This window comes from Centruroides vittatus, unplaced genomic scaffold (genome assembly GCF_030686945.1).
Source record: "Centruroides vittatus isolate TY-2023 unplaced genomic scaffold, ASM3068694v2 contig_1114, whole genome shotgun sequence".
NCBI lineage: Eukaryota > Metazoa > Arthropoda > Arachnida > Scorpiones > Buthidae > Centruroides > Centruroides vittatus.
The window spans coordinates 1415244-1430811 of record NW_027120716.1 but is presented as its reverse complement, the minus strand read 5'-3'; the positions used below and the strand labels follow the sequence as shown (position 1 = coordinate 1430811).

Sequence of the window (15568 nt, the reverse complement as noted above, 5' to 3'; positions counted from 1 at the left end):
CTAAAAACTTTTAACCCTTTCCCAGCCAGGGTACCGATCTATCGTTACCCTATTCGTTTAGCAAAACGGCCAGGGTACCGATTGATCGTTACCCTGTTAACAATCGATTTTTATAAAATTTATTGACAACAGATGTCAGCACTTGACGGCATCATCTTGTTTATCGTTCATTCTACATATTTTTGTCCAGGTGGTGTTTTGTTGACTTAAAAAATTTTAATTATCGGTTATTTTTTCTTAATTTTTCATTTTCTGATAATTTTTTATTTTATTTTTAGCATATTCATGCAATAATATTACTATAATAAGTTGATTTATGCTATAATAAGTTTATTCAGCTATAATATGTTAATATATCGTAAATATTTAAGTTATGACCTTCAGTTCTGATATTTTATATATTTTTTTTAATTTTTAATTTTTTTTAAATCTAAAATATTAGCAAATGTTACATCTATTGCTATTGGTAATCATATGTTTATTACAAAAATATATAGTCTTGTTTGATATGAAATGAATAAAGTATATTAGTTAATTATATTAGATGAAAGCAGAATAAAGTTCAGATTTCAAACAAATGTTTGATATAATGTGCGATAATTTCACAACGAATAAACGTACATGCATAAATGTAATATCAAATTGTACAGAACAATATTCTACGTCATTCTGGCTCAGTGACAATAAGAATAAAGTAACCAGACAATGTTAATTTTGACAAAAAGTAACAAATTTTCAAGTTTGAATGTCAATTATCATATATTATTTTTTTTTTCATAAATTTTTCAAACAAACTTTATTGAAAAATGTCGTATTTAAAACTAACTATATTGATAAATATATGTGATTTTTTTCATATGAATCAAATAATAATTTAATTTTTGGTGAATTTTTAAAATAATATTGCCTGATTTACCTATTTTGACCTTGGCCGTTTTACAAAATAAGGGGGCGTGGCAAACGGCAGGGAAAGGGTTAAAGTACTTCTGGAATAAAAAGTACATGATTGCATATAATCAGCAAATCCATATATATAATCAAGACGAGTTGATAATAATAATAATAATAATAATAATAATAATAATCAGTGCAGAGCCCAAACGGTAAGGAGTTGAAAGTTGAAATTTGGTACACAGTTAGGGTACGTCACAAGGACGCACACTAAAAAGAGATTTTTCGAAATTCCTCCCCACAGGGGAGGGACAGGATTAAGTCTTAACACTTCCATCAACAATGGAAGTATTAAGTAACAATGGAAGTGTTACGTAACAATGAAATTGTTAAGAGAAAGCAACGTGCAAGACACAGATGCAGTTCTTTTCATTTTTGTGGGAAATTGAACATATTTTTAGACCCATCTAACAATTCTCTAATTAGTCTAGAAACAGGAGGACCCAATTCTTGCATTCTGTGAAAACAGGTAAGGTTAACTATAACGTAATAATCTTAATCTTCGCTACCGTTACTTTTGCCCGAGCAATGCCGGGCCTACATGCTAGTAAGTTATAATTTATTAAGAAAATTGATATAAAAACACATTAATTGTTAATTGTAGTCAACAATATTTGATTGTCAATTTTATTATTTTAATGCATTTTGTAAATACTTATCTCTAATGATCAAATTAATTTCTTAAACTTCACTTTAGTTTTATTGACTTTAATACATTAATCAGGTATTTGTGGAGTGTAGCAATTTTTAAAATATATCTACTACATTAATTTAAAAGAAAATAGTTATTTGTTATACAAAATAATTATAAAATAGTCATTAGTCATTACCTCAACTGTAATTTTTGATCCCATAAATTCTGTATTATTTAGAGCTTCAATTGCACTTTTGGCCTCCTCTTCACTAGACATATGCTATAAAAACATTTCTATTTTAATTATTTAATAAATTACAATATATATAGAATAGATACATATAGAATAAATATAAATATATACAAAATTTATTCACTCTTAAAATTTTTCTCTGTAACTTGGTTATATTTCAGAATTGGGTAGGTGTTTATTAACATTTTTTACTGTAAACTGAACAGGTGATCACCCTGTAAGTTTTATCTACCATTCTTGAATTACCTTTATATAATTTACATTTTCAATAATTATTTTAATCATTTTAAAAGTTTATTTAAATTTCAGTATTGCTTCTGATGAAAAATGACCTTTTATTAATTTTAAAGAATAATCTTTTTAATGCTAATAAAAAATTGGATAACAATGGAAAGTGATAAAAGATTTTTTAAGCCATTAAAGCATTTATTAATTAATATTTAAAAATTATTATTAATAAAAAGTAATTATTAAAAAACATTTATATTTTTAAAATATCATTCAGCTTTATGGCCAAATAATAAATATCAATGACTTTCATTATATTCTTAGAAAGTATAATACTCACAACAAATCCGTAGTTTTTGATGACATCACATTCTTCAACTTTTCCATACTTTTCAAACAGTTGCTGCATGTCTTTATTCTGACATGATTCTGGCAAATTTCCAATATAAATTTTTGTAATTTTCTGAAAAAAAAAATATAGGAATACATCATAAAAATATTAAATATTAATACTTTAATAAATTGATGATAAGTTATGTGTAACTGTTTATTCATCATAACTGCCTTGAATAGTCTATTCTTAACATTAGTTGTAAATCTGAGATAATGATGATTAAATTATGAATAAATTATAAATTAAGTAAGAATTATACAGAATAATTCTTACTTAATTTATAATTTATTCATAATTTAAGCATAACTCAAACAAAATAAACAATTTGCAGTTTACAGGCTAAATGTTATTTTCCATCTGCAGAGGTCAGAATAAGAATTGTTTTTGGATATTTTTGTTTAACTATATCACAATTTAAAATCAATTTTGAAACATATTTGCTAAATCTTAAATATTTGTCAACAAATGTTATCATAAGATGCCAACTCAAATTCATAAAAAATTTCCCAGTACCTTCCCGATTTTTCCTAGTTCACTTTTAAACTTCACTAGGAGCCTTTATGATTTTATAATTCACACTTCCATTACAAAATAAGCAATACTAAAATATTTCATTTCTGATTTTTGTAAAAATTTAATAAAATGTAATAATTAATCATAGTAATAGTAGTGATATACTAAATCTTTGAACATACAAGTCTCCAAAAGCTGGAACATACACAAATGAAAACTAAACATCCCACTCAGTCTTCCAGCAAATAAAATTTACTGGAATCAATTAAAAATGGAACAGCATGCATCAATCATTACAGAATTTACCTGAAATTCTAAATTTTTCTGATGTAGGCTCCTGAAAGAGGCCAAAAACATTCCATTTTTAATTGGTTCCAATACATATTTGCTGGAAGACTGTGTGTATGGTGTTTAGTTTTAATTTAAATCTTTGAATTCAAGGAATTCAAGTCCAATAAATTATGATGTTACTTGTTATGGGTAATTTATTTTTATTTATTGTAATTTTCTATTACCTGGATATATAAGATATTTAGCAAAATCTTCTGCTTTTTATATAAAGCAAGCAGCACCATTTCAAAATACAGTACAGATACAGTGAAACCTCAAATTTCGTCAATAATCTGTCCGAAAACAATTGGCAAAATCCAAAACTGACAATAACGAAAGCAATTATTTCCATATGAATCAATGTAAATCCAATTAATTTGTTCTAGACACTCCAAAATACATACCAAAAACACATTTTAGAGAGAATAAATAGTTTTAAATAAAATTAAAAATGAATTTAACATGGCCAATAGTAACTGAAGCCAACAGGACTGAAGCAAAGTTTTATCTTTGTTAAAAGTTGTAATTATATTTATTATATTATTAAGAATAAATAGTGTTTGATGTTAAAAACAATAAGAAATGAATATAAAAGCGGCTAATTTCAGCAATCTTAATGCCACCCTCGTATTTTTCAATGATTTCCTTCTTCAAAATCATGTTCCTGGCCTTCTTCTTCGAAGGACTGATGGCTCTGGAAACTTTCTTTGGTCTCATAATGGAGCTAAAAGGAAAGGAAAGCAATGGAATTGTTTGGCTAGAGGCACAGAGTAATAATGCTCACACAATGCAAAACAATTCCACACTGAGCAGGAAAATGCACAGATTGCCCTTTGTTTTTGCAAAATTAGCAGTAAGGTCACATTGGCACTTCAACAAAATCTGAGGCAACTGATGAAAACAGAGACAAATTTTTCACAGAAAAAAAATCGACGAAAACCAAAGTCAGCAAAAACTGAGATATTACTGTAGTCTCCAACTTTCAGTCATAACATGTTTCTAAAAATGTGTATAAAAGTCAAATATCCTAAAATCAAGAGTTGTATGATATATAGTTGTGTTCTCAGAGAACTAAAAATAAAAAATACAAATTTTTTAAGATAGTCATTTAACAATTAAATTTTCTTATGTTACAATTTATAAATCATCATTTAAAGCATTAAACCATAGAACAGAAAACAGATAAAATAATTTTTACAAATGATTTTGATGTTACCAAAACCAACAGAAAGTCCCACAGCCCACTGGCTGAAAACATACAAAAGAGCACAGTTAAATATATAAATACAGTAGAGTCATTAATCCGAACCCCGGTAATCCGAACAATTTTCAGTTGGACTGTGTCATGCTGAATCGAATGTTTTTGATACTAGATTTACTTCTAAAGTATAATTTTCGTGTTTTTATATTCTGCAATATATTTATTTTGTTTGTACAAAATAAAGAAATAATTTTTAACGATACGATAGCCTTGACTATTATTATAAAAATTTTTGTTAGGCTTAAAATCGACGAAAATTTAACACGAAGCGACACGCAACGGAGAAAAATTTGAACATTGGGCAGGTTAATATATTTTTTCGTACATAATCGGTTATCCGAGCAAATCACTAATCCGAACAACCCCTGTCCCCAATTGATTCGGATTAACGACTCTCTACTGTATACCAAAAAACAAAAGTCAAGTATTCTCTGTATTTAATTTAAAGATATTCTGAAATATTGGCAATCCCCATCTTCCAAATTATTCCTTAAATTGAGGATTTACTGAATGACAACTATATATAGTGTTATGAAAATAAGTAAGCAAAATTAATGAAGATGCCCCAATATCTGATCATTGTAAAACCTTTATTAAAATAGTCCATCTGATCACATCCATCATAACCTCGAGATGCAGTGTGTCATATAAGGGTGCGTTCTTTTATTCCTCCACGTAACTCTGCGCGAGCGACATCCGTTTAAAAATTCCTGCGGAATGCGTTCCTAAATTCTGGTGGGAGTGCGCACTGTCAAATGGCAAAAACGGCCGCTTGTAGCAGTAGTTTACAGTGGAAAGCAACATGACGTCCTCCACGGCTCAGATAGTTTCGTTTCCGGGTCCATTATGTGGTTTTATAAATGAAAATTTAGAAATTGTGAAAGCGCAAGTTAGTGCACACGATGATGTAAGTGTCTTTACGAATTTTTTTCGAATGGTAGCCAGCATTCTAATTTTTTTCGAGGCTATTTTGAATGCTCTTTCAACAAATAATCCATTTTATGGTTAAATTTTACAATTGGGACCCTACTTTTGCTTTAAAAGCTCATATTTTAGAATTATAGATTCCTCCATCACGATACTATCGATAATGCGAGCACTGCCATCTTTCTTTCGTTCACCATTGTTCCTAAATGCCTACAAACAGCAGTGCACTCCCGTAGTAGCAAAGACGCAGAGCGACCGCTATTAAAGAACGCACCTTAAGACACAATTTTTCTTCCAAAGAATGAGATGCTTTGTTGCCTGCTAAACAATTATGTTAGTTATTTGTTTTGTCACTAGAGTTTAGTGAAGCTTATCAGACGACATGAATCCCACTGTGATAGAAACAAAGAAAAATATATGTGATTGTTTAAACATGTGTTTTTGAAAGTAATTACAAGTATGACTGTTTCATTTTTCTATTTCTATTGATTATAATTTTACAATTTAAACATGTTTCTGTTCTTGAGACTAAGATTATACAAAAGTACTTTTTAAACTGTATTAATAACAGTACTTCATGAGATGAACCAACTGAATGTGTCATATATGACACACTGGATCTTTGTGTTATAATAATTACATTGCAGTGTATGAACTGTTTTCATATTGGCAAGTTATTTTCATTCCTCGTATAGAAAACATTCCTAATTAAATAATCATCCACAAACTTTGTTGCTTTCTGTACTATTTCAAGTATGTTGATTTTTGAAGCTAGGTAATCAATTTTTGAAACTATTCAACTATATTGCAATGTGAGATCTGGAAATCCCCTGGAACGAACGTTGTAATATATTATATTCGAATTAATAATTACCCCTTTCCTCTATCCGGTTATAATCCGAATATAATACGAATTATAATAAAATGAATCCCTATATCGAATCGAAAAATTCTCCTATTATAAACATCCCGTCTAAAAACTGACTTGGATGTAAACATCCTGCCTAAAAACGGTCCCGGACGAGAAAATATGCGTCCCCGGCCGTATAACTGTCAACTATCCATTGTTCTTATGCTGCTTACAGATCATCTTGCAACTTAAGTTTATAGTTAGCGCCCGAATTTGCCGTATTGTTTCCAATCCCGGGAACACCTATGGCCTAAGCACCTGCACGTGACCAAAATTCCCAGCAAAAAGATATATATAAGATGTTTCCTTCCTCCCCCGTTGGAGAGTCTTTCATCGATTAAGATCGAGTCGCGATCTTACCCTTTGTGCCTACGGAATATATTTGACTATTGTGCCTCCAGTGCCATCGAACCTTCCCTAGAAAGGAATATTCGATCATCGTGACGAACAGCATATTTGAATTGCTGATTGTCCCAGAGGTATGGAACCCGTTTATGTGAACTCTCTCTCTCCCGTTGCGTGATAGGGATATATAGCTATATATATATATATGTCACCCCTTTTAATGTCAGATTTTTGTAATGTATATTTTGTTTCCATTAAATCGTTGTTATCCTGTTAAATGGTGTCTTGGTTGCTCGAATATTCGCTTATCATCTTACCACGACTCCACTTTCCCTCCTACACTTGACCAGATAAAAAGCAGTCCCCTACCGACAAATAAGCCATCTCTGACTCGTAGGCAAGTCCCTCCGACTTGTTGCCGACACTAAACAGAGGTCTGACCTCGTCATCCCTCCTCGGTACCCACAGCAAAAAGTAGAATAAAGATAATTCAATTGGGTGAAACTGTTTAATCTTGAATAAAACAATAATGCTGTAATTTGACTGACTTTCAATAGAGAGAGTAGAGTGTTTTATTGCAGATAATAAAACACTTTGTGGTTTGTTTACAAGTAGGTATAACTTGCTCCTCTCTCTTGCTGCAAAGTAATCAAATTTTACTACACTGAACTTTAAAGAAAACCTATCAATCTTCAATTACAAACAAATTCAATGATAATCTGTGAAACTTTAGATAATTTACAGCAAGTTGAAAATTTGATGTGTTTATTTTTCTGCATTTTTGGATCAAATTATATTAAAATAAATATTAAAAAAAAACATTTTCTTCACTCCACAAGTGCCACACCCATGCAATTTTCCTGCAAATTTTATTTACAAATTTAGTTATCTGACATCTGTAAGACATCATCATTTTTCTCTAAAAAACCAGCAAAAAATTTACACTGCATGTCCTATAACTTAAAAAGTTAGAAGCGTAATAATTTTTTTTGGGTTTTTCAAAATTTCTTGAAAAATCAACTTTATGAAAAAGGTGATAAGGTATTTCAAAAGTTACTAGCATAGTAGAAATATAAATAACACTTAAATGACATTCACTAATTTTTCTTTTTGTTGCTGCAGCTACAGAAAAACTTCAAATGCAAACAGGGAAAACTGAAATAGCTAATATGACAAGTTTGCAGACCACTTACAAATGTTTGAAACAGCTTGCACTGGTATCAAAGATACATAGTTTATTGTAAACTGATCATATTAAACAAAGAATTTTGCATAGAAAATGCATGAATGTCTTAGGACTTTAAAAAGTGATCAGAAATAAGAGGCTAATAACAATAAACATGATTATAGCAAGTAGTGTTGTATTATAATACAGTAGAGCATCAATTATCCAAATACCGATCAACCGTAACATTGGTTAACCAAAAGCTGTCCAGTCAGCAAATTCAAATTTCCAATGATGCTGTGGCACTGAAATATTTGGCTATGTCTTGGGCTACTTCATTATTGTGTGTGTTGGTGTGCATATTTTAGCTGGCAGCACTGGCACAACCATGAGATAAAATAACTCGTTGTTTTACGGTACGTCCGTAAAGTCAAACGAGTTAAACATGTTAGTAACGAATCGATCAAAAAGTAGTAGTGTTGTTCAGTGTGCATGCTCTGTGGTGATGATGTTTTGAACAAAACCCTAACTCTAACTTCTAACTCTTCACAAAGGAAAGAGTTAGTTTACTTTGTTAAGAAAATGGCACCCAACAATATTGATGTTTGTAAATCTACTTGAGTGTTTAAATTGTGAATTAAAAGATGAAATGATAGAAATAACTATCCACCCAAAGCAATCCAAGAAAAATATTATGGATAAGGCTGCACTAGCAACATTCATATCTTCAATTTTAGAAACAGCCATTTAGTTATAAACGAATCGGTCGAAAAGTCTAGTGAAATAATAACAATGATGACGTCATTCTCATTTAACTTGTTCAACTTTATAAACGTATCCTATTTCGTTGATTGGAATGTTTTTATACTAGATTAACTTCTGAAATATAATTTTTTTTGTTTTTATATTTTTCAATATATTTATTTTGTTTGTGCAAAATAAAAAAAATATCATATTTACTTGGATGTAAGACAATCTCAAATATAGGACGAGGTATGACTTTAGAGATCAAAATAAAGAAAATTAGATTTATTAATACAATTCTAATTTTATTTCATTTAATCACAAAATATTATCAAATGCATGTATTAACTGAACAACCATATTTGCCTTAATACGTGATGAATGGAAAACAAAACCAAAACATTATAATGCACATGACTGGAAAAAGTTTATTTTTAATGATTCAGAATATGCTAATATTCATTAAAAATAACAATTTAACTAATATAAAATAACTACATTTATAATTATTGCTAAGTAACCTGTATTTCATTAATGTTTTTATAAATAACCAGAAACTATTTTCTGCAAATGAATGAGATGCAATGCAGTTTATAATTAATGGACATAGGATTAAACCAATAAACAAAGGAAAGTGTGTCTTAATTTGTTTACAGTAGGTACCAACTTATGCGAAATAGACTGTAGACCTATAATGACAGCATGAAGTATACACGGTTCACAGAAATTATTGTAAAAATGCAAAGAATCCTTCGCTCGCACGTATAGGACGACATAGTTTTCAAAGCAGTAAAAAACGAATAAAAACCTCATCTTACATGTGAGTAAATATGGTAATTTTTAATGATACAATAACCACGATTATTATTCTAAAAAAATTTTCGTTGGGCTTAACATTGACAAAAATTCAATGCAAAGCAACACGCACAGAGAAAAATTTCAACATGGAATATATTAATATATTTTTTCGTATATGATCGGTTATCTGAAAAATCAGCTATCTGAACAACCCTGGTCCCGAACTGTTTCGGATTATCGATGCTCTACCCTGTGTTGTGTGTGTGTGTGTGTGTGTGTGTGTGCGCGTGCGTGTCAGTGAAACCTGTCTATAACAGAATCTATACGTAGCAAAAACCTGTCATTAACAGAAAATTTCTTCAGTCCCTTGAATTTTTTGCAAAAATTAATGTAAATATGTAAATTAACTTGTATATAGCAGAACCTGTGTAACACAGAAATGGAAAGGAAAACCAGACCACTTAATGGAAAAATCGGCATCTTTATTCAGGCTGATGAACAATGTGGAATGCACCTTTTAGGAGAGGCAGAAGGTTCTATAACTGTACACACTGCCAGGCTATGAGTCATGGCCATAACACACAGCTTAGTTGACTTGGGCCTTGTTGCCTTTATTCAAGTATAGTCATAGAAACAAGAGATTGCACTTGGTCAATACTAACTCTGTCTCTATTTTAGGGGAATAGGAGGACAGGATAGGACAGTTATGTGGTACTGAATGCAAACTGTTTTGAGGTAGAAAAGTTATTATTTCATTTAGTTATTACTATTAAGCTCATTATTTCATAAAAAATCTCTGTTGAAGTTAAAATATATGTGACTTATTAATCCATAAATCACTGTGCTACTTTTGCAATCATCTAGTGTACAAAAGACCTTTGATTACACAAATGCTCTTTTTGAGGAAAAAAAATCACAAACAACAACTTGCACATGTAGCAAAATTAACCCTCCTGTCATCCGATTTCCCCACAGGAACAGGGAATATTGACCAAGTAAAATCTCACACTGATTATCTGTAATCACTTGTTAGTTTATTCCAGTTCTTCAATGCCATACCATGGCTGTGAACAAACATGTTATATTGATCTTAACACTAAAGTTACGATTCTGGAAGCTCATCAAAAAAAAAAAAAAAACAAAAAAACAAAGAAATGTGACTGTGAAACAAATTGTAGAGAGGTATAAAATTGGAAAACACAGGTATAACTAAATTGTCATTGTTTTTGTCTTAGAGCAAATTCATCACAAGGAAATTAATGAGGTTGAGGGTGCGAACATCTACAGACACCAGAGGATCTTGTGTAAAGGTGACGTCAGCAACATTGAAGAAATCCTGCTTTTTTTCCTGTGGCAACTCACGAGGTCAGACAGATATCCATCATCATCCACCGGACAAAGACTATAGTGCCTGACAACTACTGCCTACATTGGTGAGCCCGAATGTTTGAAACCTTCGAACATTTAATTCCTATAGAAATTCAGAAATTTCCCCCGAGATATTAGCAACATTTGACCAGGTATGTGATGAAAATAAGCAAACCGGTTGTCAACTGCATGGCGATTAAGCCTCTGCCATTTTGGAATGAAAACCTGATCATGGTTCGCCCAGCTAGAGAGTCAATTTATCCTTCTTAATGTATCTCACGACGAAACTAAATATAGCTATGTAGTCACAAATTTATCAGAGCACATGGCCACTAAAGTCCAGGACATATTAGCTGCACCTTCAAACACCAACAAGTAAGAAGCGATAAAACGGACATTGATCGACCGCATGTTCCAGTCCAAAGCTCAACGTCTCGAAAAGCTATGTTCCAAAGAGCTCGGCGACTACACACCATCGCAATTTCTACAATGCTTGAGAACACTCACGGGTCATACAGTTACGGAGGACTTGCTCAAAAGTATTTGGTTATCCCATCTATCCGCAGACATGCAGAAGATACTAACCATATCCAATGGGTAGCTTGAATCCCTCACTAAGATCGCCAACCGTCTTAGTGAACTATACCCTCCAACACCAAACATCTCTGCCATGTCCATGACTCCAAGATCGCTGCATTCAAAGTGCAAATCACAGAGCTCTCAACACAAATTTTTAAGATGTCATGACGATATGGCCATTTCCCAACTCGCTGCTGTCACCTGAGGTATGGAAGACTCAGTTGACACTCTCCACCTATTACCTCTCCTAACAATATCTGCTGATACCATACAAAATTTGCCATAAATGCCTGACCACCTTGTTCTATGGCAGGGGTGGCCAACAAGTCTATCATGAAGCCATTTTGGTCGATCGCTCGTGATGTCTTGACTTAATGTGTTACACTTGTAACCAAATGCAACATGTAAACGTAACACGCAAATGCAACAGTATGCATGCAGTTATTACTAGACTCATAGAAAAACACAGCCATTTAGCTTGAATATTTGGTACTATCATACGTCAACCGAGAAAAATATCCCAGTATCATTAAATGTAGCAAATATATTTATTCTTATTTCGGATCTACATACCTGTGTGAATTCGCATTTTCATACTTAAAGTTAACGAAGACTAAAAAACATTCTGTCCTGACTGATTACCATACTGAAGACTCATTATTACAATCTTTGTCAGGATATACACCTAATTATGATTCCTTGCTTAGAGACATGCAAACTCATTCTTTCCATTAATATTGAGGTAATAAAATAAATTCTAAATCTGTCTTTATCTGTAGCTAATTTGAATTAATAAATATTGTTAATAATAAATATACTTCTTACTATATATTGGATGAATTATAATTCTTCACTTCACGAAAAAACCTATATAGTCCAGTGATAGGTGTTTCTAAAACAGCTAACGTTTTCAACCCCTTCGAGGTCTTCCTCAGGCACAGTTCATAATAAATTTCAAATACCAGTGAATGGAACAAAAAACCAAAGCAAATTCTATTCCATATTTGAAATCATGGAATTGGAAGATAAGATGGAACATTACACTCGTGTTGGGATGTTGTTTACGCATGCGTACTATTACGTTTGCCGAACTTTGAATATAAGTTGAATTAAATTATAATTTATATTCGAAGTTCAGCAAACGTAATAGTACGCATGCGTAAACAACATCCCAACACGAGCGTAATGTTCCATCTTATCTTCCAATTCCATGATTCCAAATATGGAATAGAATTCGCTTTGGTTTTTTGTTCCGTTCACTGGTATTTGAAATTTATTATGAACTGTGCCTGAGGAAGACCTTGAAGGGGTTGAAAACATTAGCTGTTGTAGAAACACCTATCACTGGACTATAAAGGTTTTTTCGTGGAGTGAAGAATTGTTAATAATTACGCATGTTGTTTTAATTTCCCTGGATGTCAGTTTATTGGCCCGTTATTTTTTTACGTAGGTAGATATGCACTTCGTACTGAAACACCCTGTGTTTCAGTACGAGGTGCATTCCCGCAAGCTATTGATAGATTAGCAAAAAATAAGTCTAAAAATAATAAATTTTCCTGGCCCAAAAAAAATCACAAAAGTAAAATCTTATAATCAAATTATCAGCTATACTGTGCATTTTTATAACAACTTTTTCATATTTACAAATAAATAGTACCACAACTTATACATTGCAATTGATAAAAAAATTAAATTATATTTTAAGTTTATAAAAATCTATCTTGTAAAAAAGTCGAAAAATTGAATTTTTTAGGTACCACCTGTACAGAATGAACTTGTAGCTGCAAATATCAATAGTTGGGTCTGAAACTTATTTTCATTATGAGCCTATATCTTGAAAACTTAATAAGTGATTTAAAAAATAAAAAATAGTTTTAAACATATATTTTGCTTATCTACCCATAGCCCGCGGGAGTGCACAGTGAAACACAGTGTATAAACATAGTACGTATTTCACACCTTTCCCTCCCCACTTAGACTATGCCTATGACAACAAGTCAATCACAACATATTTTTAAGATAAAAAGTGGATCTTATGTACACAAAAGTTGGCCACTCCTGTTCTATGGGAAACGAAAACGGGAGTCAGTACAGACGGTGACTGAGTCTGAAAACCCAAGCCATTGCCTATTCACCACTGACTGCATGTCCAAAATGGCATTCCTCATCGACACTGGTGCTGACATCTCCATTTACCCAGTTTCGCGTCTTCCAAGGTGCTGTGTAGATTACCAACTCTTCGCAGTGAATGGAACAGAAATCAAAACATACAGCCACGTGACAATCACACCCAATTTTTCTCTTCGACGGAATTTCACATGGCAATTCATTGTTACCGACGTTACACAACTGTTAATAGATGTTAACTTTTTATCCCATTACAGACTTCTTCCAGACGTTTGCAACAAACATCTCATTGACTCAACCACGAAACTGGTAAGCCATGGACATATTTGTAGCATTTAATTAATTACATTATTAACTGTCCCCGGGTTATGGGTTTAAAAGCTTAGATTATCAGTTATGGGGTTTAAATAGCTTGGGTTTGATATACATGGTTTACATACTTTTGAATTTCCTGGGTAGAGTGCTGCATTCAAGAGTACTCCCGGATTTCTGACCCACTGAGTTGGCAACCCTAGTCATAACCCACTCTGGACGATGGGTACATTTCAACGTGAGGTATCGTTAGCACTTGTAGGGAACTACTGAAAGCACAAACGTCTACGGATGCCACCAGAGGGTCTCGCGTAGTAATGAAGTCAGCGACATTGAAGAAATCATGCCTCTTTTCCTCTGGCGACTCATGAGGTCAGATGTATATCCATCATCATCCACTGCTTTGACCGAACAAAGACTATAGTGCCCGACGACCATTGCCTACAAGGTGATTTGGGCTTGGTTTTGCAAAATTAGGGAAAAGAACCTGCCTGTTTCTGGCACTATATTGCAAGAAAGCAAAGAAAGTTGTTGAGCTGTTAGGTAAGATTGACTTTAAAGCATCAAATTGTTGGTTGGATAGTTTCCAGAAGAGGCATTCAATTTCTTTCAAGACATTTCTTTTGCAACATCTGCTAATTTTACAGATCATGTCTGGAAAATCAGATGTTGCAGAAGAAACCGTAGCAGAATGGACCGTGAGACTAAAGGTTCTGATAGAGAGCTACAAACCCAAAGATATTGCAAATGGACAATAAAACTGGCTTATTTTACCAAATACTTCCTGACAAAACTGCATCTGAAGAGAAAAAAGTGCTCAGGTGGAAAGCAATCTAAACTACTGTTCTACTCTCTACTGACACCGGAATTTATAAACTACCACTCCAAAACGAACCTGTTACCGGTGTTCCTTGCGAAAATCATCGTCTCACTAACGTTTTCGAATTTATAAAAGTTCTTCTTCAGGTGAAGATGGAAGAATTTGAAAAAATAGAATAGAAGGTTTCAAATCGAATACGCTATCAGCAGATGCAGATAGCATATTGAAGAGGCCCCACAATAGCCGAAATCCTAAAAAATTGCAAAGACCCTCCGGATCCCAACAGAATGTATGGAGTGTACTCTATCCCTCTAATGGACAACAGATGGCAAAGAGAACTCATTTACATCGGTTCCACTAAGCGCTCATTAAAGACCAGATTAAAAGAACACCAAGCTGACCTACAGCACTGGAAACTCAACACGGCGCTAAGTACATACGCATCCGATCAAGATATCAAGGCAGAACTAGATAAGGCTAAAATCATCATAATGACGCCCCACCCGGAACATATAAAGTGGTTAGAAGCTATTGCTATATATAAAATGAGCTTTAATAATATCTGCATCAACCAAAAAGAGGAGATCAACATTTCATCAGCCTGGCAAGTCCTTTTAGACGTGCATAGACAATAACCAACACCCAGACACTACAGCGCATATCAGCCACGACGGAATTAGACAAAGCGGTTTGATTTAAAACCTTCTATTCTATTTTTTCAAATTCTTCCATCTTCACCTGAAGAAGAACTTTTATAAGTTCGAAAACGTTAGTGAGATGACGATTTTCGCAAGGAACACCGGTAACAGGTTCATTTTGGAGTGGTAGCAATCTAAACACTGCCTGACACTTTTTGTTTGTGCATTTATGACAGGAGAGATAGAAATACCTGTCATCATAGGAAAATCC

At 32.7% G+C, this 15568-nt stretch overlaps 1 protein-coding gene across 3 annotated transcripts in view; it reads right to left on the bottom strand.

Moving 5' to 3' along the window:
• The window catches only part of LOC136977628 (RNA-binding protein lark-like), a 115437-nt gene that overhangs the window by 85439 nt on the left and 14430 nt on the right, over nt 1-15568 (bottom strand). For all 3 annotated transcript variants that reach the window (XM_067273180.1, XM_067273167.1, XM_067273172.1), the window contains exons 3-4: nt 2407-2529; nt 1782-1865 (exon numbers count right to left, since the gene is read on the bottom strand). In XM_067273180.1, the coding sequence (XP_067129281.1) occupies nt 1782-1865; nt 2407-2529 (207 nt within the window). The remainder of the gene's footprint in view (nt 1-1781; nt 1866-2406; nt 2530-15568) is intronic.